The sequence below is a fragment of the Mizuhopecten yessoensis genome, unplaced genomic scaffold (assembly GCF_002113885.1).
Source record: "Mizuhopecten yessoensis strain PY_sf001 unplaced genomic scaffold, ASM211388v2 scaffold716359, whole genome shotgun sequence".
In the NCBI taxonomy this organism is placed as follows: Eukaryota; Metazoa; Mollusca; class Bivalvia; order Pectinida; family Pectinidae; genus Mizuhopecten; species Mizuhopecten yessoensis.
The window spans coordinates 2,023,455-2,047,885 of NW_018480077.1; the positions used below are offsets into that span (position 1 = coordinate 2,023,455).

The 24,431-nt window shown below is 36.0% G+C and overlaps 1 protein-coding gene across 2 annotated transcripts; it reads right to left on the bottom strand.

Annotated features, from left to right (window-relative positions):
* Positions 1–483: 483 nt before the first annotated feature.
* LOC110443786 (sterile alpha motif domain-containing protein 9-like) lies at positions 484–21,203 on the bottom strand. 2 transcript variants are annotated; one of them, XM_021488197.1, is made up of 10 exons: positions 20,639–21,203; positions 17,104–17,183; positions 14,222–14,523; positions 13,878–14,103; positions 12,293–12,372; positions 11,577–11,793; positions 11,106–11,197; positions 6,030–10,795; positions 4,587–4,690; positions 484–3,687 (listed from the first exon to the last, which is right to left on the bottom strand). In XM_021488197.1, exons 3-9 carry the CDS (start codon positions 14,514–14,516, stop codon positions 4,607–4,609), a joined length of 5,760 nt encoding a protein of 1,919 aa, XP_021343872.1. In that variant the 5' UTR covers positions 14,517–14,523; positions 17,104–17,183; positions 20,639–21,203; the 3' UTR covers positions 484–3,687; positions 4,587–4,606. The 2 variants fall into 2 exon arrangements, with proteins under 2 accessions (XP_021343872.1, XP_021343871.1); XM_021488196.1 differs by having other exon boundaries at positions 4,591–4,690; positions 20,639–21,202.
* Positions 21,204–24,431: the final 3,228 nt, after the last annotated feature.

Here is a 24,431-nt window from a genome sequence, read left to right on the forward strand (position 1 = left end):
TATAACTGTATACATAAATGTTTGTTAATATTGAAATAAACATAAAAGTAAACAATAGTGTAGGAAATTACAAAAACATTCATATGATAAACACAAAGATAAATGTATTTCAGAACAAGGTATCGTATCTCCAAATCTAACATTCTGCAAATTTTGGAGGGTACAGAGAATCATCAAGTATAAATATTTTATTTTCGTATCACTATTTTGAAATATTTCTTCAGCAATTTCCTGCAGAAGTGTTTTTATGCAAATCACATCTTCTGTTGCATAAAAGCAAAAACAATAGCAAAACAACTGCAGGTGTCGAACTCGGGACCTCTGTACCTTTCTACTACCAAGCCTATACTTTACAGATATTGCTATCCTACTATACAGCAATTATAAGTGTGCTGCATCAAGATGAGAGATGTACACAGTAACAATGAAAAAAGAGTAACCAAGAAAAACTCATTTTCGTTGTTTCATCATTGATATAATCATTTATATAAAAGGGAGAATACTCCTGTAGTGGAAATATTCTTCGCGATTGAAAGTGTTGTAGTGGTACCTTTTCGGTAAAAACCCTCAAACCCTATCTCAACACCACATTACCATTGCAATCAATTATTTGCCATTTCATAAACACTAACCGTATATTATTTAGTTTGGTGTAGGAAAAATCGATTCATCACAGTACATCATTATGCTTATTGAGACATTTGGTAATCAAAGCAGCACACTACATTTCAATAAATAAACCTTTCAACATATTATGCATTTTATATTTCCATTATGCCATTGACTGTTTTGAAAGTAATTTGGAACTAAATTCACATATATACAATCACAACAAGGCCACGACGGCCATAGTGGATATTACATTGATTAAAAACAAAACCATTATTCAGCACCAATACAAGGGTAGTCACGCCATATCGAGTGACTTATTTACGCATTGAAATATAAATCCAGAAACTAGCTTATATTTAAAGCTTATATGTGATTGAACAAGTTTGATTCTTGTAACACGTTTTATAATTTGAGATACACATGAGTTGAAATCCTACTGAAATATACAGTTAACTCCCATTAACTTCCAATTTGATATATCAGTAGCACATTTTGGGCTAGGACAGTTCCGTTGGAAAGGTAGCTCAGCTGGTTAGATCGATAGTACCACATTCTAAAGTGCCAGTGTTCGAACCCCGGACTAGAACTTTGCACAATGTGATACATTCAATTTCAGTCGTACAACACTACTTCAATTCGGCAAGTTTGGTTCTTACTCAATATAAATAGCAGTAATCACTGTACCATTGATAAATCAATTATTCAAATAAACCACTGGCAAGTACGATTCAGAATATTCAATTTCAGGTGTAAAACAATAAATTTCTCTTCGGCAAGTTTTGCTCTTAACTTATATAAATAGCAGTAATCACAATAACATTGATACATAAATTATACAAATAAACCACTACTCTGACTACAAAAGGTAGACAGACTAAATGATGAGTTTTCGGGTTGACATTTTTGCCTTTTTCAAGGAAACAGTAATACTACAAGCATACGTTAAAACATCCAAACGCACACACTAATATTACAATATAAAATAATTCAGTACCGACAAATTCAACTGATCTTACTGATATGTAAACCTCACTATAAGCGACACATTCCCCGTAATCATTCTTTAAAAATTGACATATTCATAACCTTATTGACAATATTTTTGCAAACATCGCAATAAGTGACATGTCGATTAATTAATAAGGATTATAGTATCGCAATAATTTACAATTTATCTTCCGATTGCTTATTCTTAACCTTACTGATAATTTTTGCAAAACAGCCCAATAAGTGACATGTCCATTAACCATTAAGAATAGACAAATTCATCTTAAAATTTGAAAATAAGACATCCAAATGTTATTGTTAAATGTTTTCACAAATATCAAAATACATATGTAATTGACATATTCATAACCTTAATGGTGATATTTTTGCAAACATCACAATAAATGACATGTAAATTAATTAATATGTATAGTTCAATTTATGTAACCGTTGTTTTACATGAAACATCACAATAATTGACACATTCATACCTTTATTGATAATATTTTATCAAACATCGCAATAAGTTAATCATTAAGAATAGACAATTCATCTTATTGTATGTGCTCATAAGAGTGTTCAATATTTTCACACATATTACAAAAATCTCATGTTCATTACCTTATTGACAATATTTTTGCAAACATCGCAATAAGTGACATGTAAATTAATCTTTTAAATAACATATCAATAATTGACAATTCGAACTGTATTACTGACGTTTTTTCACACATTGCCATAATGTATACTTCTTAAATGCCACTCATAATTTGCAAAAAGCAGAAAAAAATAGCATATAAAAATAATAAGAAAATAAATAAAATAAAATAAACATCACAAACAGGCAACAGTTGTCGAAATAATATTAGAGGAAAAGTCTTGCAGGAAAGGTGCATGCTTTCAATCCCTTCAGTATCGGATTTTTTGTTCACCAACATGAAGTTTTCGCTGAAGAATGTGAATCATTGCCATGGATTATGTGAACATCGCTCATGAAAAATAGCACATTTCAGCATTAATGTATACTGGAAACCGGAAATAAATTGCAGTTTTATTTGGACAATGCCACATGACATTTTAAGGTAATATATTTTTGACGTTAAACATACATAGTAAAGTATTATGAATTTTGGTGAATACTAAACGCAAAGTTAACTAAAATCAGAGGAGCGAAAAACAAGGGGCACACTGACCTTTATTTGATGTAATACTGTGATACTCCTCGTGATGTATTTATACATAAATTGTGGCGAATATTTGACTTTAGGATTAAAGTAATGGAGCTAACCTGAAAGTTTAGGCAAAATATTGTACAGAAGGATGGGTGTACAGAACGATTGAAAAGGTAGAAGATGAAACATAAAAAATAGCCATGTTGTCTTTTAAACACCGAATAATTATCACAATATGTTTATAACCTTTTACTGAAAAAGGAAAGACAAATTGTCTTATTACACAATGTAGATTTAAAAAAATTACAAAACTTGTGACATCTTATCATATCAGTTTTGACGAACCCTTTTTCAGATATCGTCACAATTATGTCATCTACCACGTTAAACGAGCATCTTTGTGTCCGGTAGGTGCCTCCACAAATTTTGTTTTTCTATGTCTATACATGTTCAGATGTCAACAAACAGAAAATGGACATGGTCACCAAAATACTAGTAATATCTACCCAGGTAATATTTTAAAAATAATTTATTTTTCGATCTATTTTCTCTATTATGTTATTTTTTCGTTCATTCGAAATAATTGATAGATTTTTTTTGATTTTTTTTATATCAAAATCATGGTTTATTCTTAATTTGTGTGAGGACAATTGTCAATTCCTGCTTTTGTGTATAAAAGTGTTGTACAACATATCTACAAGACACTAAGTACATCATATAAAAGATGAAGCAGGCTTGTAAGACTATCCAGAACAGGCATTGTAGCACAAAATACACAACTGTTTTTTTTTAACAATTTGATGCATTCAACTAACACGCGGGATTGCTATGGTTACTCTTGATGCTGGATCAATGCTCCTTGTAATGTAATGATATTTATCAACACAACCGATTCGAAGAGGTTGACCTGCCAATCCTGCAAAGAAACATAATAGTATTCTACACTTTTTTTTCATTTTTAGATTAGAATAATCTGAAAGATTTCCGGACTGATATTCTTGAATCAATTAAGCAATTATTGAATTCAATATGTTCTCTATCTTAACTAACGACTATTGGTAGTGGTGAAAACTGATGAAGCAATGAATTATTTATGATTTAGTGTTAAGTATTAGTAGTGTTTAACTTGTTTTAAATTAAACGATAAGCAACCGAATGATCACTATTGGTTTACGAAGACAGAGTGTAGTCCCTTGTTATTGACCTGTATAACCGTAGCCTCATCAATTTATATTAAAAAAAATCATTGATCTAAAAAGCTATACACAGAGGATCTAACACGAGTTTCCATTCAATATAAGTTATGGAACGAGTGTTATCATTGCTTTTTTAACATGTGTCTGGCGAGCTATGACTGAAACTCGTGATGCGTTTCATAGGTCTCTTATAAGATGTAAACAAAATGAGAATCTGCTTATCACATAACCAAAATCATGTTGCGAACATTATAGACAACATTTTCCAGGTTGACTAGAAATTTAAAATTTATTGATATTCTTACTCCAAGCCTTGCTCTTTTGTGACGTCATAATGCAATTGGAAGTCTTATGCCACGAATTTGTCCTAGTTCTTTTCCCTGTGTGACATCACAATTAAAACAATAGAAATCTACGGCCAATCTCAACTCCGTTATATGTTATTATTTAAATGTGTGTTCATAACACAATTAATGTAATGGACCATAAAGGGTAGTCGTCTGATAGATAGAATTATTGATTATTGTCTACAATAGTTTGATTTCTAAAAGATCATTTTTAAAAGCGGTTGACGTTAGGATGACTGTTTCTCTATGGTGCAAAAATAACTGCCACGTACTTACATGTTACTTTCTCATATCAGTTTCCAAACACGTCCTGCATTCGTTGAAGCAAGGTTTCTAATTCCCTTTTCAAATCCTCTTCCTGACTTATTTCTTTAGCCTGCATCAATATTCATACATCATAAATGTGTTTTGCTTTTTTTGGACATTATTTTGTAGATTTAATATACATACATTTTAAGTTCATTAAAATCGCAAATCTGTTTGTTATTTGAAGTCAAGCATTTGGAACAAGAGGCCCAAAAGGGCCTGTATCGCTCACCTGAAGCAGTCATAGCAAATATTCTCATTAAATATTATATTGTACTACAAATTTGTCACTCGCAAACTTTGTCGGCTCCATATCTATTGAAACTACCAGTCAAATAATATTATAGGATTTTATGCTTTTTGGCAATCGTTCTTCTTCAAAGTTGTTTGACATATTTTTTCCCGTGACCTTATAAGTATGTCAATTCATTTTCCTTCTCAAACATATAGCTCTATCCCAAGAAGCTACCAGCCAAATCTTATAAATCCATTCCTTTTGGTTCTTCAAAACAAATCCTTTGAAATGTTGTTGACCTCTGTGACATTTAAAGTAGGTTTTGAAGTCATTCTAATTTGCAAACTTTGGTGAGCTCTGTTCCAAGAAGCCACAACTGAAAGCAGGTCAAAGTCATTTTCATTCTTAATCTTTGTCTGGCTCTATCCCAGGAAGCCACCAGCAATATAAAGATTCTATACCTTTTGGTTCTTCAGAAATAGTCGTTTGAAGCGTTTGACATATTTGACCCCTGTGACATTGAAAGTAGGTCAAGGTCATTTTCATTCGCAAACTTGGCTCCTACCAAGGAAGCTTTCAGTCAAATATCATGGCTCTTCGCCTGCCCGTTCTTCAAAAGAAGTCGTTTAAATGAAAAGTTGCCGGACGCCGGACGGACGGACGACGCACCAAGACATAAGCTCACTTGCCCTTCGGGCAGGTGAGCTAAATATATGGTTTGAAAATCCGTCAGTATTATTTTGAAATAATTATTGGTCATAACAAGACAACCTGAAAATCAAAATTACAGAATTATGCTTACGTTTGCAGAAAAAATAACGGCAGTTCAATAATGCTTGACCTGCGAGTCTCGATGGCTGAAAGTAATGAGGCAAAGTCACCTCCGTAAAACCAGTTCTAACTTAACTGACTAAATAAATCTAGATACTAGTATCAACAAGTGTGTCCCAATTTGGTTTCTTTTTAAAGCACGTCGATGGAAACTTTTCTTTCAAATGAATCAATAAAAGACTAGCTAATCAGTATCAAAAGACTATAGTTTTTTTTACTCGATTTCAGTCAAGGATATAGTACAGAAGCTCGACTTTAGTTCACTATAAACGCGAGTAGGAGAAACATGATACTGCATACCATTCACTTCGTAACAATTGGAATGGTATGCAAATGTGCTCACCTGCTTCGGAGTTTTCTTTTTCTTGGACTTGTGTTTCTCAATCATTTTTAACTTCTGGCGGATTTCATCTATTTTCGTGGTTGGATCGAGACCGCAGGTTGGCTTTTCCCTACCTCGTTCAAGAGCGTAGGCTGACTTGTCCCGGACACGGGGCGGCAAAACAGCCTTAGGTGTGTCCGATTTTCCAAGGAGATTCTGACGATCATCTGATGATACGTCAAATGCTTTTGGCCCAGCCCATGTGAATCCAAGATAGAAAAATACCCTCTTCTGCCACAGTGACCTCCGTCCGATTGGCATAGACGTTGGAACAGTTAATGTCTCAATGTTTCCGGACCTCGTTTCAATGTTTATCAGGACTTCTAATCCATCCCCAACCAGCGTTCCTTCCAATCGCTGCAGTTTATTCACTACGTTGCGGCCCTCCCAAATTTGATCTCGATTAAAATAAACAGCATTGTGACGACTGTGTAGTTCTTCATAATAAACTATTTCATCACTGGCTAAATCTTTGCCGAGAAAAAACAGAGTTGCCTCTTTCTGTCTATGTGGATTTCTGTCATCTCTTTGACGTGGATGCTTCTTCAGAAAGGCACATTTCCATCGTCCCATGGCGTCGCGTAGTGTTCCTATAGGACAAAGATCCCTCTCTTTTCTGTTCTGAGTTGGCCAATGAAACATCATTAAGAACAGGAATACTTCCATGTAGACAGAACCATTCTTTGAACTGCATTCGACGTCATACAGTCGTTTTGAAAGTTCTAAAATCTGAGGAAGTTTGGAAGTAACACTTTCTTTCAGATAGATTATCCTCCTCACAATTGCCACACTGATTAAGATTATAGTGTCGAATGGTTCTGAGAAAGAAGAGCAGACGTTCTTCATTAAGTGATCAAACATGATGTCCAAATGTTGCATATCGTCACCGATCTTTCGCCTTATCCGTAAAAGTGTTGTCAGTGATCTTCCTCCAAGTCTTCGGACTCTCCTTCGCCTGAAATCAGCGGTTTCCTTTTGGGTAAGATGTGCCGGTACTTCGTCACTCTTCTCGCCAAAAATGTTGTCAACACTTTCCTGCAAAGCCGCTAATTCTTCCAGGTAGCCATGCTTATCTCTGACTATATTTATTGAACTGGTTCCCTTAAGCTGAGCTGATTTTTCTTCCATCTTTCGCATCGCTGTTTCTGTGTAGCCATGCAAACGCTTCAGGACTTCTCGGCTTTCGTGATTGATTTGTTCAAACGCTGAAGCCTGGAATTGCCCGTTTACAATGTATGAATGCAGCATACTGTCTTCGAAAGGGGAACATTGCAATATTTTGACCAACAAAATTATTAGTCTTACCTCGCCAAAATAGCCTGCGTCATTTTGTGAAGCATGCTTATCATGTTCACTTTCTACTTGTTCTCTGTGGAACTTTTCGATACCTTTCATCGCAACCTGGATGATGTCACATGTATCATTCACCGACAAAACGTCGTCAGTCAACATACATGTTTTATATTTTTCAAACAGCTGAGTTTTGAAAATCTGACCGTATGTATCCCAAAAATAGGAGTTGTTGGGTCTGATTTGTGTAGCCTTGATTGCAAATTCAGTCGCTTTTTCCCAGTTTTTGCAGTGTATGTAAAGCCTTGCAATATGTTGGATGATTCTCGGATCATCCGTTGTCTCAAAGCCTTTCTGCAAGATTGACACTGCCTTTTCTGTATCTTCTTTTTGAAGCACTTCTGTCAGAAGTCGGGAAAATTTCTCCTTTTTTCCATTGTCCAAAATCTCCCGTTTCATCAATAAATCGTTGACAATACGGATGACTTGGTCCACTGATCTGTTCTGCCGATTGAATACTCGTGACTGCAAAAACTGCATCAGTATTGAGCTTATACTTTTATGTGATATTTCCTGTAGGTATTTGAATATTTCGCTGGCAAATAAAGGGCTGGCTATGGACAAAGCCTTCAGATTGTTTCCTTGACCGCCTCTTGCAGATATGTTCAGAAGAACCATTAGTTCTGTACTGATTTGTTTCTGCCATTGTCTCTCACTGTTCGCAAAACGATGCTGTAGAGCTAATCCAAAGTTCAGTACTTTGCTTTTACCCCGTTTCACCTCCATTAGGGCATCAAACGCGCTGATGGGGATCGGCTGGAAATCTATATCAAAAGTGTTTATCAGTGACAGAAACAGCAGTAAATCCTTTTCTTCTTGTGCCTCAATACCATCAACGAACTGCTTCACAGCACTTTGGATGTACGAAAAGTTGAAATTTTCTTTAAGGATGTTGAAAGATATGAGCAGCTTTGGATCGATGCCTTCATCTTTCTCGAATCGGTTTTTCAAAACACCAGCCTTCCTATTAAACCAATCAAGCTCCTGGTCATCTAATTCTTGCCGAATTAGAACGGTTTGATCTTTTATGTAATTTCGAGGTAGACTGGTTCTACGTGAACAAACGAGAAGGACACAGAATGTTTCAATAGGTTCCTCGGAACGGATCGATGCCTCTATTGCCCTTCTTTGCAGATAGGATTGCAGATTAACCAAAATCTCTTCGTCGCAATTATCGAGTAAGACCAGTGGAGGACGAGGAGAATTGGACTCTTCATAATTTCGCAGTTCCAGTATTTGGTCACATGTTTGATCTGTGATTCTTCTTGCGACACAACATCGATACTCTTTTCGCAAATCCCACAAAATCTGTCGGGCCGTTGTTGTGCCTCCAGATCCAGGTTGATGTATTAGTGTTACCACAGGAACTTTATCCTCGTCACTCTTTTCCCCTTTTAATGCACACCTGACGTATTTCATCAATGTGTCATGTTGTGATCTCCGACAAACGTGATCCTCTTTATACCAGTAGTTCAACCAGCTTGGCTCTCCGCCATGATAGAATGTTTCCTGTACATCTCTGTAGTGCTTCTGCTTCATGACTTTGTCTTTCAATATGTCACTATTGTCGCATTCTTGTTGACTTAGAATATCTAGGTCACAAAGTTCATTTTTCACTCTGTTTCTCAGCGTACAGAATCCCCCATTTGCAAGTGGTATTTGGCAAGCAGAATCTTGGAGCGGTCCTACAACTTGACGAATCATCGTATTCATCTGCTTCCACGTCATTCCTATGATACATCTCTCGTTGATGATCGTTTTGTCAACACTATTTCTGCGAATCAGTTCGGATATCCAGTTCGTAGCTATATCGTCTGAGGGTGCAAGCAAAATCCACTGTCCATGGAATTTTGAGAGGACGTCTTCGGCGGCTTCCAGCATGACGTCATAGTTTTTTGAAAGCAGCAGAAAAATTGCGACTCCTCGTCCTGTTGGAATATCATTGTAACAATATCGCAAAGCTTCTTTGAAGCCCTGGCTTCTTGTCTGCTTCCAATTAAAAGCGTTCATGTCTTCTCGTCGCATTCTGTCATATCCATTTGCAAATACCCAAGTTTGCATGTAAGAGTTCCGAAGATCATCCATTAGACGACCATGTCTTTCGGCGTCTTTTTTATTTTCCTCGCTTTCTTTATCGAAGTTGTCTGTAGTCACTATTTTCAGTGCTTGCTCTTTTGTTTCCTCTACATAGTAGTGTAGTGATCCTGGTCCAGTTGAAGAATTGAAATCAAACACTGCATATGGCTGTAAAAGCTGAACAAATTCAAAGCAGTTTTCAGTCACTTCCTTTGCTGAGTTCTCATCACACCGACCTGTAAAAATAACAGGGTAAGTTTCTTCTGTTAGTTTTGGTTCTCCACAAGAAAAGACGTTCAAAAATTTTTGCCGTAGGTCCTGTTGAATTTTTTTAGGTTTAGGCTTATTTTCCTGGTTTTTGCGATGGTCGTAAAGCCTTCCCTTTAGCTTCATGTATTGACGCATTTGGTCCTCGTTTTGTTTCGCTGGTATGGCACTGCCCTCTGTGAAGCGATAAAGCGTGGGCTTGATGTTACCTCTTATATTTGTTCTTATAAAAACAGCTTCATCTTCCAATAAAGCAGCATGGGGAACAACGTCAACTTCAACTACGACGCATGCAAGATTTTTGCCAGACTCAGCAACATGAATAAACTCAGGAGGTCGAATGCACTTCCATGCCATTTCCATTTGATCTTCGAACATCTTTTCTCGCAGAATCCTTTTAATTGCTTCATTGCACCTGTCTTTGTCAACTGAGACGCCAACAATTTCTCCTTTCATTTGAATGTCGTCATTCACACCCTTGACGCCAAAATGGATAGTTCCATTCGTTCTGTCATTCATACACGCTGCAGCAAAAGTAATGGTCTCAGAAGCCAACCAAGATGTAATGTTTTGCGCTCCATCATCAGGACAGTTGATGAACCTATGAACTGGTTCGATTAAATTATGGACTCTGTGGACATCTGCGGAAAGAATAGCTCCTTTTCTGTACGATCCTAGCACACCAGCAGATGTATCGAACTTTCTGACTGATTCCCGGATTATCGGTTTGGTTTCATCACTTACATCTGGACACGGGACGCTGGTCTGAGAGGCTTCCTCATCGGAAATGAGTTTATCTTTCAAAATCAATATCGATTTTTTCTGTCCGTATGACAAATCCGTTATGGCCGATAAATCTTCCATCTCAAAATGTTTAAACACATGTCCACCGATTTCGTTCTTTTCAAACATTTCCAACGCATGAAGACTTATGTCACTTTGTAGAAACTTTGGCTCCAAAAATTTACACAGATCGGTCACGTTTAATTGGTCCAAATGCGTTTCTGGCGGATGTTTATTCTTCTCATTTGCTGCTGTTTCAGATTAAAAAATGAAAATACAACAACATTTCGTAAAATTAATGTATATGTATTTTGGTTTTTGCTTTACTTCTGTCCAGAAACTCCCACCATTTTTTTAATTTTTTTTTAAATCATGAATATTAATGTGAACACGTTCATGGTACATAAGCAAACACACATTTATCTTGTAACATTTTAAAAAGCAGCTTTAATTTGAAGGGAAATACTCATAATATACTGAAAAACTTAAATGATTTCGATTCTTTAAGTGAAAAGAAGTGACATTATTACATCTTTTCAAAGTTATCAGAATGCTACTTACGATTTGCCTCGTCAGACAATGCAAATGCACCTCCATTATCATCAGAATCGTCACTGTCGTGATCTTTCTTTGCCAAGTTCTTGAAAACATGTCTAAGAGTGTGAAGGACAATGATTTCTTATAATTATTTTTGAAAAAGCTATCCAAATGGTCACAGAAACTATTAATAGCAGTATGTATCAGAACGATATCTATGCTGCAATATGACCGGTGTACATTGCTCTTTACTCGTTTGTACGATACTCTTGCATGTATCTTGCATGGATACATTTGAACTGTTTCAGGGGTTTATAAATGCCAAAATAGGCACCTCTAAATACAACAAAGGTCGTTAAAATAAGGCTGCATCACGGATTAAAAAAAAAGATATTTATTACATTCGGCATATGTAAGGATGCTTTAGAAATTCTTTTCTTATTTCTGTTTATTTAAACCTATCATGACATAGTTACGATTGGTAAGAAAGGATACATCTTCCGCTTTCCTCTCTTTGCTTTTTTGTAAACAACCTTTGGAAACGTCTTTTGGACAATTCTTGGAATGTTCTCCACTCTGATCTTTTTCCCATGGCAGGAAATCTGTCTTTTTAAAACGGTTTCTAAAGTACTAAACTCTATCTCCTTTCCTTCAGTTTCTTGAAACAGATGCAAAAGTTTCTCTTTCACAAACTCTTCGGCAAAGTCGTAATCTGAAAGAGATTAATTGAAAGTCAGGAGAATGGCAGCGTTTCAATTAAAATATGTAATATTGACCTCAGAAATATAATTCAGGTACCTAATCGAGGTTTTCTTTATATTGCTTTTTGTAAAAGTGGACCGTCTCGCGTGTGGAAATATTCTCGTTATGACCTTTTGAACTGATCGTAGTGTGGAAAATGTTAGCAATGATTCAGAAATCCATATAATCTTTATATCAAGTATCGACATTATTTATAAATACATATATATATTCACGGTGTGGATAATTTCGCGCTAACTTACTCGACGCGAACCACGCGAGCATTTTCATACTGCAAAAAACACTTTTGCATTACTAGAAACAACAATAGGTCATACCATACGTGACACACGTTCCGAATGTAACTGTTTCAATTATTCGTTGTATATAAGGATGCAAAGAGCATAAAACTGATATCGCACATTCACATGGAAAAATTGGCATACTGAAAAAGTGTAACATTTTCTTACCATCTTCATCACTTGGAATTATACCAGCTTCGGTTTCACCGTCATCTGATGATTTCCTTGTCAAATTGGTAAAGATACATCTCAAACGGTTAAGAATCTATATTTTAACTTGCAACTAGTTAGCATGCAATACTGGTTAAAATGTATGTTTGAGATCGGCTAAATGTTTTACATAGGTTCACTACACCTTATTTTTATCTAAGCAATTAAACTAAAAACAAAACATGAAATTATTGCTCCTTATATTCCATAAACGAACGATACATATTTCTCAATATAATGCATTTTTTCCACATGAAATTCTAGTAAAATCAAATTATTTTTAGACTATAATCAACATTTGCAACGAAATGGGCTGTAATTAGGTACTAATGATAAATAATGGAAACATCCTATAATATGTAAGACAGTGGGTATCAACAGAGAGCAGCACTTTGGTCAAAAGTATATCCGAGGTCAAATCTAACTATTTGGATAACACCGTGCATTGATTGACGGAGGACTGTGAAATTGTAGATAGTGCTATAGGGCTATCCATCTAGTGGCGACCAGGTCAGTTATGGATGACATAGAGATAGGAAAGAGAGTGTGAACTCCCCAAAACAGGGGAAACTGTCATTGCCATATGGTATAGTCCGTAAAAATAGTAGTTATTCTCTTTTAACCTTGAGCATTTTAAACAAGAATGCCAACAACTGGTTCATTCTTGTCAGTATCTAGTATTGTTGTTTTAGAAGAGGAAAGTTATCTTAGAAGTTAGAATAAATTGCTGCACGTGCCTCATTACTTATGTGCAATAGGTGGTACCTAATAATGACTAGTTAATGTTGTATAGGTTTTATGAGGAGTAAGGAGTCCAGAGTCTAGAGTTGAGAGTCGGGATTCGAGGTTTAGGAATGTGAGCCTCTGGAGAGAGAGGCCAAATAAGGCCTCGACCGGAGGGGCCTGGGATGGCCCGGGTCCAGTTTGGTGTGGTTTAGAACTATGTGTTTGATGTGGTAAGTCTATATAATCTGTGTGCATGTAAATTTGCTGTCGTGTTCCAGAGCTATTGTAAAAAGGACATTTGTCAAAATTCCACATTAGAGGTTCTGTGAGTTGTGGTATACTTTTAAAAGTAAGTGAAGTAATGAACTGTAGACATTTGTTTTCTGTATTATTGTTGAATGAAATACTAAAAGCATCGAACTCGTGTGCATGTATTGAGAACATACCTAAAACAGACCGCATTATACACAAGGCTTATCTAAATATTGCTTTCCATTTTCCAAAATGTACCTACGTTTGTCTTGCCTACCCTAAAAGTTTTTTATGAGTAATTTAAACAATAAGCCACATATATTTTATTTTTATTTATCTTTTATGAGTTCAAAACGAGTACGAGACAACTCTTTTAACTGTGTTTTTGTATTTCTGATGCAAAAAAATGTGGCAAATGAAGTTTCTCATAATGAACAGTTTCTACGTAGATTCTAAATGACGTTTTTTTGGAAAATATTGTATATTGTTTAAATATTTATTACCATATTTCATATATTTATAAATGTTTACATTTTGATCTGATCGACAACATGAAAAAGGATACATAGACTCCAGTTTCTCACGTCGCACGGTTTTGTATTGGACCGTAGGGAAAGTCTTCTGAACGATGCTTTTGAGTAGATCTTTCTCTGGTCTAAATTCTTTACCATGTAAACAAATTTCCTGACGTATATCATCTTCCAGCGTGGTATACCTAACCCTTCCGTCTTCTGACTCTCGGAAAAGGATCAAAAGCCGTTCTTTCACAAAATCTTCATCTGACTCTTGTTCTGTAAAGAAAAGAACATCGAAGCAAAGTTTTAGGGGAAATATCACATGTGCAATTTTGCATTATTATGGTACACGAGATATCGAATAGAAACCTAAAAATTAAAATATTGTGCTTACCCTTTCTAAGAGTTTCTTCATCTATGAAAGTAGACTCCAGTTTTTCTTTGATGTATTGGCAATCTTCTACTTCCAGTACTCCTAGAAGTTTCCTGTAGACGTCCGGTTTTCGTTTAATAATTGAGAGTAATTTGCTGATCTGTTTCCGTGTTGTGACTTCAGCGTTGATTCGCTCTCGGTCATCATCAGAAATGACACCCTCCTCATACAAGCGTGGAAGTATAACGTTTACTTGTAGATTATCTCTTAGGTACGTCTCGTTTTTTCTAAGGACTAGCTTGTGTTTGACATCCATTATATTTCTGAAACAAACATATTTTTTCTACAATATTGTTTATTTTGCAACAATTATGAAACAAGCTATTTCGACTTTTATTTCACTCTTGTTGGACCGAATGGAAGTGTGCGGGGGTCTTAATGGGGGAGGAAAACGTAATACCTGGAGAAAACTCACGTGGTCGGGTAGGTGACCCGATACCTTTTTATGTCTTTATCTATGTCCGATCGGGGAATCGAACCCCGGCCGCCTTGGTGAAAGGCGAGTGCATTATCAAATGCGCCACCCGACCACCCATTGTAGTTATAAAATTATAATATTTAATCACACGGACTCTTCACAATCAGGCACAGAATACAGCATATAAAGGCCAGGACGAACTTTTCGCCATGAGTTCTAACAACGTCTTCCTGCACATTTGATTACATTCAAGCACTCTACAATTCAATCCCCTGTCGCCTGTTGATAATAATAAGATCAAAAGCCCTCCTCAAAAAATATTAGGTATTAGATCATTCTTGAAACGTTTCCTTGTTTACGTCCGCCATCTTGAAAAATCGCGAAAAGGAGGGCCAACAAACAATGTGTGTGTGCTGAAGAGATTTCGTGCATATTTACTTAATAAGGTCAAACTGATTCATTTACAAAATGATACTCTTTGAAAATTTTAGGGCTCATGTCCTTCATCAGTCGTCTTGAGAAAAACTTGTAAAGTCCATTTTAAATGACTGCATACCGGCCTACACACTATTTGATGACGTCAGGTATAATATGACGTCGTCATAGGTACAACGAAGTCCTATATGACGTCACAAACTAGACATCCGTGCAACAAAGGTGTTCCATACCTTCAGTCTGTCCCAGCCTAAAAATGACCCGTATCAGGTATGAGAGTCCTTACCGTTTGGATCCAATGCTACTTTATTTTTATGTTCCTTGTTTTATCTGCTGTAATTGTCATTTGCGATATTTTCGAAAGTAGCCTTCTGTGAATATCTAACATGTTGTTCATACTTGTTATTTGTACCGGGTGGTCGGGTGGCGCTGTAATGGGTTTGCGCGGTGAGAGGATTATTTAGAGATGATTCGAAACAGATTCACTCTTCAACTTTCCATTTTATTCCCGGAAACAGGAAGTAAACAACAAAACATAGAAACAAGATACGAAGACGGAATAACATAGTACACAAAACGTTCAATTCCGGAGAAGTCAGCTTCCAAATGTGGTCCCGGAGACGACACAGAATGAGATGTTACATGGTCAACAATAGTAGTGTGTGGCACTGGGACAAAACTAGTTGGTTTTTGATGTTGAACCTTAGGTTTTACATCAAATTTCTCACAAACTGGTTCCACACTCACAGTATTACAATGTTGATCCTGTTGAGACATCGGTTTCTTTTCATGGGAAGACCTTTTCCTCTGCTTCCACTACCTCCTTTGTTTCCTGTCATAACGGAGTTGGGACGGCGACTTGTACTTCCTGGTAACTTGACCAGGAGGCGCCCGCAAACTGTCACTTGCTTTTGAAGTATTGACTTATGCTTTACGATATGGCATGCTCATTTTTGTCCATTTAAATATAAGGGAAACACTGTCCGTGTTCTCACTCAAAACAAAAGAACAGTCTTAATGTGCGTGGTCCAAATCGTACGTTTTCAAAATTTGCAACACTTTATCAAGAATCATAGTGGTGAGTTGATCAATTTACAAATAAGTCACATCAGTCATCACAGCTACAATACATGCAACACAGGACAGAAAGTCATTCAAGAAACAAAACATAAAAAACATCTGCCTGACAACCGACACACGTTGAAATTCCCCGGAGGCTGTCGTAACGCATGCGCAGTTAGACAGAAACGTGATCTGTCAGAGGACAATAGAAGATGGCTACTGGCGAACGCTTTGCCTCCGTTACATCTGAAAATTACCAAAAACTAATCGAGGATAAAAATGCTGTTAACACGGTGTCATACATGCTTCATTATGAAAAAAACCCTTGACGGTGTCATCGAAAGCTACGATGCCAAACTGTTGGATTCAATCCTGGCTTATTTTTACAGGGAGGCAAAAACATGAAGAAGAAAAAGTCAGAACCTGGTGAATATGATGTGATATGAACCTGAATAAATGATATTGACCGATGCGAAGCACTCGCCTTTCACAAAAGTGGCCGGGGTTTGATTCCTGTAGTATATTGATTAACGAGTGACTCTAATCCGGATATTATGTCCGCTCGCCTCCGGGCATTAGTCAAACCTTATAGAGCTATTCGAAACTCCCCGAGCGTATTATGTATTGTTACAATGCTATGCGAGAATGATCGAATACAGGAGATTTTGTACCTCCATTTGTGATTTTGTTTATGTGTATTGGAACCCGGCAAGTTTGGAAATATCTATGCGATATATTACAATTCCCAAATCCGACATGAAAAGGTATGGGGTCACCTGCCCAACCACGTGGATTTCCCACCCGAGTACCCCAGTTTCCTCTCGCATAAGACCCTTAGATTCTTGTAATCCTTTGTAAAACAAGACTTTAGTCTGACACAAATGACTGCAAAATAAAGACATAATTTACTTGCGTTTTCAGAACTCACCATGCGCCTACGTCATTCAAAACGGAGAACAGAAACGGTATTTCGTCGGCCATGTTGGTTGTAGAGTCGCTTCATCCGCTCTGTATAATATAAGATAAAAAAAGATAAATTTTATTAAAAGACGGTGGGCATTTTAAAACAAATAGCATAAGCTCTATGGAGCTTTTGACCGACATAACGCCATTATCACAAAAATCCAACATTCTATTCCCTAAAACAAAGTATGTTAATCTCATCAGATGTTCGTTACACACACACACACACACACATACACACCCACACCCACACACAACTACACACCCACACACCTATACACACACACCTACACACACACACACACACACACAGAGTTGAATACATCTTTAAAAAAATTGCAATAAATACAGTATGTCGAAAATGAATTACACTAAATCATTCTCCTGTCCCTCTAGGACTGGTCGGTGATGCTAGGGGCCAAAAAGTTGGAAATCGAAAGTGTCAACCGTTAAAACAGAAGGGGAGGTGCATAAACCCAAAAATCAACGAATTTCAAAATTCAGAGGAGTACCTGTTAATTGCAACTTAATTAGTAAAGTGTGTATATTACGATCCGTGCCACGGATGAGGCACGGTAGTACAGTGGTAGGACGCCGGGCTCGTGACCGAAGGGTTGCGGGTTCGCGCCACGGAACGGCAATGTGTTGTATCCTTGAGCAAGATACTTTCCTCCGCTTGTTCCAGTCTACTCAGCTGTAAATGTGTACGTGGTTGGGCAGTGCTAGAATTGTTGAATGCTAGCTGTTAGCGCCGAAATGGCAGCTCCGGCTGTAAGCTCCCCAGGGAGTTGAGAAATGTATTGGCTGGTTGCAAAGGCTCTATAACCACGGATAATAATTTGTGAACCGCTTTGAGACGACCTACAAACTAGGATGTGATAAAGCGGTATATAAGAACCTCCAATTATTATTATTATTATTACTCAAAAGAGATAACTGTGGCTATAAGATTACGGCAAGATTAGAACTACAAAATAACATGAGATTATTAATAAAGTGTTTTACAATTTGTATTGAAGCTACATAGCAGAATAGGATAAGCTATGCTGACACAAAGCAGATAATTATGTTATTTATATTTAACTTGCTCGAAGTTTGCTAGTAACCTTTCACACGACCTCAGATATCAGTAAGGAAATCTGTATATGAAATATCAATTTACAACGAAACGAGGACATGAAACCTTTTAAATGAATAAGTAAAGAGTTCTGCCTTCTTTTCCAAACCTAATTGTCTTAAACTTGTAAAAAAAATTACTTTTAATTAAGTTATCGGTTTATTCAGAGTGTACTTCGGTTTTCGGTCCATACATCCATAGACCAATGTAATATCTAGTTCAATCCTTATAATTTAATTCTGGAATTATAAAGGAAAACTTTTCTCCATAAAATATGTGGCATTTTCGTTTACAAGAAAAAATGATATAATTGCTGTGTTGATCAATGGTGTTAAGACGAGCAAATCTAGTTCAGCCGCAGCTTTCAACATGATCGTCTTACTCTCTAAAATAATGACGCTAACACACCGCTATCCCGATCTGTTCGGTACCGAGTAATCCGGTTGGTGCGGAGCAAAATAAGCTACAAATGTTGAAATATTTCAAAATGATAATCACACAGTGCCACACTTAATATAACTTTTTTTCTGAAAGTATCGCGATCTTGTTGTATGATGCTGCGAAACAGAAGGAAGCTATGAAAATTATGATATCTTTTCTACAGTATTTGCAAATATGGAACGGTCTGATTCATTTTATTTCATATCAAAATTTAGTTATTTTTCAAGCAGCTACAGTTTCACAAGGATCCGTTCAGTACGGAGTCAATTTTCGAAATGATCTGGTCTGTACGGAGAACACGATCCGTCGGTACGAAGCAAAACCGCTGACTACACGTAATGAAACCCATATATACATTGTGAATAAGAACTGTTGAAAAACACTGTCGTGTCAGATATCGGCCCTGTATAACACACAAGACATGTTGTACACATAATACACTCAACAAAGGCGAATTCACGAGGAAGGGAATTTGTTTGATCTTAGGGTCAGTTTTATTGTGAATATGAACTGTTAAGAACACTGTCGTGTAAGATATCGGCCCGGTATAACACACAAGACATGTCGGACACATAATACACTAATCTTAACTTAAGATCGCCTTGTTATTACTATAGCAATATTCTGTATGAAATTAACCAGTCAGTATAATAATAAACAATTCACTTTTGTTTGTGTGTCTTACATTCAACAGTCAACAAATCCTGCAATGGTTTTTAAATGTGCGAAAAAAGATATAAACAGTGTTGTAGGTACCCACAAATATATCTTAATATATATTTACATTCTGTATGCTTAGACCCATTGACAAAAATTACATTCATAGATGCATAACACAGGTGTTCATAGAATCTCAGCACGTGGGAACTGACAGTAACCTGATCACACTGCTAGTAATACACTACAAAAACTACTCACTCGGAACGACCGACCTAGATGCTTAATTCTTACATCTTAAAATATTATTGAACTGTGCTTTGTGAAATATCCACGTATTCACGTGTCCTGTGCTACAAATAAACATTGAATATGGAACTACATTTTGTTGTGTTATTGTTGTTAACAGTAGCTAAGATCTCTCACGATAGTGTCACATTTCCCCGCGAAAAAAACACTGTTCTCGCCACTGCGTTGCACCCAGGGAACACGCAGGGAACAAACCCTGTTTATTTGTTTTATTCGTTGTTATATCGATCCTGAAAGGATTCGTCAATGTAAATATAAGGAATGATATTTATTTTTTCAACATTTATGAGGTCATAACAACAATGGGTTTTTGGACATATTTTACATGAATCGCTAACGCGATTCATTCAATATGTCCATAAACCCATTGTTGTTATGACCTCATAAATGTTGAAAAAATAAAAATCATTCCTTAAATGAATGTTGTTACATTAAAGAATACAGTAAGTGTGCATATTTGAATGTTACCTGCATACATGTCTGTATAAAGACAAGGTCCAGGAGGCCTTTACAAATGTTTTAAGTTGAACCACAGGTACTCGCCTCGTCTGTCAATACACCTACAACTGTATATTATTATATTATAGGTGTACTAACAGACTAGGCTAGACAGTCGTATTACGTATACATACAGGGTTGCGCATGCGTGTTAGAAATATTTTAATCAATCCCCATTGATACAAAAAAAGTAACATAATGCTCATCCCACTACTATTTATACATAATCTACCTTATATCATCGGTGCTTTCTCTATTTTGATACTCTGCACCACAGAGGACTCTGAAATACCAGACAACCAATTCAAAATACCAGAAAACCAATTCAATTGTTTTAGCTCCAACTACCAAGGCGAATAACAGAGAGGTCCCATACACTATTACTTATGCAATCATTGCCCTAGACATTGCATTCAAATTTGTAATAATTTGTTCACTAGTCTTAAATTGAGATCGCTGTATATACTAAACGCCTTACCTGAGTGTCATTTTGCTGCTAAACAGAGCGCCGAATGGCGACCCACATCAGAGATCAGTTTCGTTTTCCTGTCAATCTCGCAGTAGACGAGAATCTCATCTACATAATTCCCGAAATCTCATAAATCTGCTTTCGCTTTCGATATCATAATAACTGATAGGTCTAAATATGTTGTTGTTGTAAATATTATAGACATTATTCTGATTCTATTCAATGTGTACGTCTATTAATTCTGCCAATGTCAACCAATACACAGAATCAATTATAATGATATATATCCCATAACTAAATAACAATATTATATAAAAAAAACCTGAATTAATTATTTATCCGTCATTACTTCTTCTAATGTCATACAATACACCGAATCAATTATATATAGCCCAAGCCATTACTTTTACCAAAATAATAAAAGAAGCTGAATTAATTATTTATCCCTCATTACTTCTACCAATGTCATACAATACACAGAATCAATTACATGTTTTCCATTATTTTTACCATGTTAATCCAATAACTGAATCCTACCTATGTCATACAACATTACAGAATCAATTATATTTACCCCATTACTTTTACCAAAATTATACAATAAACTGAATCAATTTGATATCCGTTATAACATCTACAAATATTATACAATACTCAGAAACAATTATATACTACTTCCAACAATATATACAATGTACTTGTTACACAATATACAGAATCAATTATATATATCTCAATGCATCGAACCAGTATTATAGAATAAACAGAACCAACAATGTATCTCCTCTAAGTTCTACCGGGGTCTTCCCTGAACACCAACTCTGCTTAAAATCACATGTTTACGTAGGTGGTCAGTTGTGATGATAGTGAGTTATAGTCTATTGCAGAAATAGTGTACAGGTAAATTGCACAAGTAAATCAACTTCTGATAAGTAATCAGATAATCAAAAACTTATTGATATTATTATCTGCTATTGTGTGCTTTAATACATAGATATTACTAAACATTTTCTTCAGGTTGGTAAGTATGGATTATGAGAAGTTCTTTTTACACAACCAATACAATTTTCTATGTGACGTTTCGATGACTAGTACTATATATCCACTGTCACCTTCATCAGACAAATGACCAATAAAGCGTATGCACACAAAGGTGTAAAATGTGTACGAGTTGTCCATAAAATCGATGTCGATTTCGGCTACGCTGGAAACGTATGTACAATAGTTGTTATATATGTACCGAAATGACTCAATTCAGCTACGCTTTCTTAACACTTGGTCATAGATGTGCGAAAAACCATGTGATTGACTGGGATAACTCCAAAGTTTTGGACAGAGAGAGAGCATTCTGTTCAAGCGGCAGATAAAGGAAGCCATCTGGATACGCCGCAGTGGGCCAGTTCTAAATCGAAACGAGGGGGCTCAAAGACTCTCGCACATCTATGACCAAGTGTTAACAAAGCGTAGAAGACGTCTTGTTCCAAACCCTTGAAGTTGCTGATGATGCTGACATACCACATCCCGTGCTGCTTTTCACAGACTACGTCACAGAGCAATCGGTAGAAGGAGACCGACCAACCTGGAACCACTTCTCAACAGAAGGGCCTCGGACTACCAACCATCTGGAAGCTTGGCACGGTAAACTGAAGAAAAGAGTACTGCATGCCAACCCCAACATCTACACCATCATCCAGACGTTTAAAGACGTACAGAACGTGAATGACATCAACCGGATCCATAGAGATGCAGGAGGCACTACTCAACACCGACAGAAGAGATACGCCAAACATCGACAGACGCCTGGCCACCCTGAAAGACCGTTATCAGACTGGAACTATCGACCTGATGACCTATGCCGATTCAGCATCACAGCTTCTGCATCTTGGATAGAATGTTTTGTGTTAGAGACTTACTTGATATATATAGAGAATGTGATTTGTGCTAGAATATTTAATAATTAACTTTTAGTGCTGTATTAAATGTGTATTATTGTTATATGTGTAAATAGAAACTTTATTTTATTGCTGACATTAGTATCAATGTGGCTTAAATTAAGGAATTTTATTTTTCATATAATGTAATGTTATTTTTATTTTTCATATAATATAATGTTATTTTTATTTTTCATATAATGTAAATATTAATATTTAATAATCATTTTCTATTACTTAGTGCTGTATTAAATGTTTATTACAGTTATATGTATGAATAAAAACTTTTTATCCATTTAATTATTGACTTTAGTATCAAATCTACAAAATGAGTTGACATTCTTAGTTGAAACGGGCTATAACTAAACTTCAAAGGATTTCATATATAAACACCTTCCTTTCAATTCTCCAGAGTTGGTGTTCGGGGAATGAGCCGTTCTACCAATAGTACAAGGAATCAATGATATACACAATTTTGTATTACCAACATTATATAACATACAGAATCAATAATATATTACCTATAATGTTCAAAACAGTCCATAGCATATCTTACCTTTCTATTCTAAAGATCCAATTTCAACTTGTGTTTGAGAAAACTTAATTGGGTTTGAGATCTCTGTTGCCTCTTAGTATTTACGGTAGAAATAATGTTGAAATATATCTCACTTTCTATTTAACCATATTCTGTTCGATGCATCTTTGAGCCAACGTTACACATTATGAAAAATAATAATTACTGACACTGAAGTAAACTGGCAAAGTAAATGTCAGTCACCTGGCCAGACATTAACCTGTGGCTAACACAGACCGCAGTGTCCACACCCACTCAAGCTATTCTGTACTAGGACCATTCCAGACGGATTCCATGCAAACCAAGAGTTATGATAACATTTGAAATACATTATTATTACTTAAAAACATATATAAAAAAAGAAAATGGAAGAAGTGACCATCATCCACAAGGGGAGAGCCACACTCAGGAATGTCTACCACGTAAGTGGGAATATAGAATAGCAAAATCTAATTCAAAACCTTACGTGTAGCCATACTGGTGTAGTTTCTTAGCTGACATAGCAAAGTGTTTACTTATTTTATTACACTGATTTTTAGAAATATTGGCGTATAATATAAGAAGCTGAGCAATCATGATCTGCACGTTAAAGCTACAGTAATAGGAAACAATCTGGTTTTATGATTCATCATTCCACTGTCCATCAGCTAATAGAAATTTACCATAATATATGTTGTTCATTAGAAGAAAAAAAGCATACTTGTCTAATTTTTTGTGATATATCGAAGGCTTTTGACCGAGTTTGGCATAGGGGTCTTTTACATAAATTACATGCTTATGGTATTAGAGATGGTTTACTACATTGGTTTAAAAAATACATTTCAAACAGACAACAACAGGTTCTTGTTAAAGGTGTGTATTCTAATATAGGTTACACAAATGCTGGTGTACCACACAAGGAAGTGTGTTAGGTCCTCTGTTATTTTTGGTTTATATTAATGATATTGTTGATAATTTAAATTGTATTTCACGCTTATTTGCTGATGATACCTCTTTGATGTATTCTTCGTCTTCTCATGCTGATATTGAAATGTGTGTAAACAGAGATTTGGAAAAACTTGACAAATGGTCACGGGACTGGCTTACTAAATTTAATCAACAGAAAACTGATGTGTTATTTATATCTAATTCGCGAAATATACTTCCTTTACAGATTTGTTTTGGTACTGAGACTCTGAATTGTGTTGAAAGTCATAAACATTTAGGCGTAATATTTAGTGCAGATGCAAAATGGTCTTTACATATTTCCGAAATTCAAAAAACATGCATGAAAAAGGTATCAGTACTACGAAAGTTT

What these genes read in the sequence shown, in the direction of transcription:
- LOC110443786 (XM_021488197.1), bottom strand. Translation starts at nt 14,516, where the DNA reads ATGGATGTCAAACACAAGCTAGTCCTTAGAAAAAACGAGACGTACCTA. An exon ending in AAGAGAGGAAAGCGGAAGAT is followed by an intron (nt 11,198 to 11,576) that starts GTATCCTTTCTT and finishes TCACACTCTTAG; the next exon opens with ACATGTTTTCAAGAACTTGG. An exon ending in AAAAGAAAACTCCGAAGCAG is followed by an intron (nt 4,691 to 6,029) that starts GTGAGCACATTT and finishes ATATTGATGCAG; the next exon opens with GCTAAAGAAATAAGTCAGGA.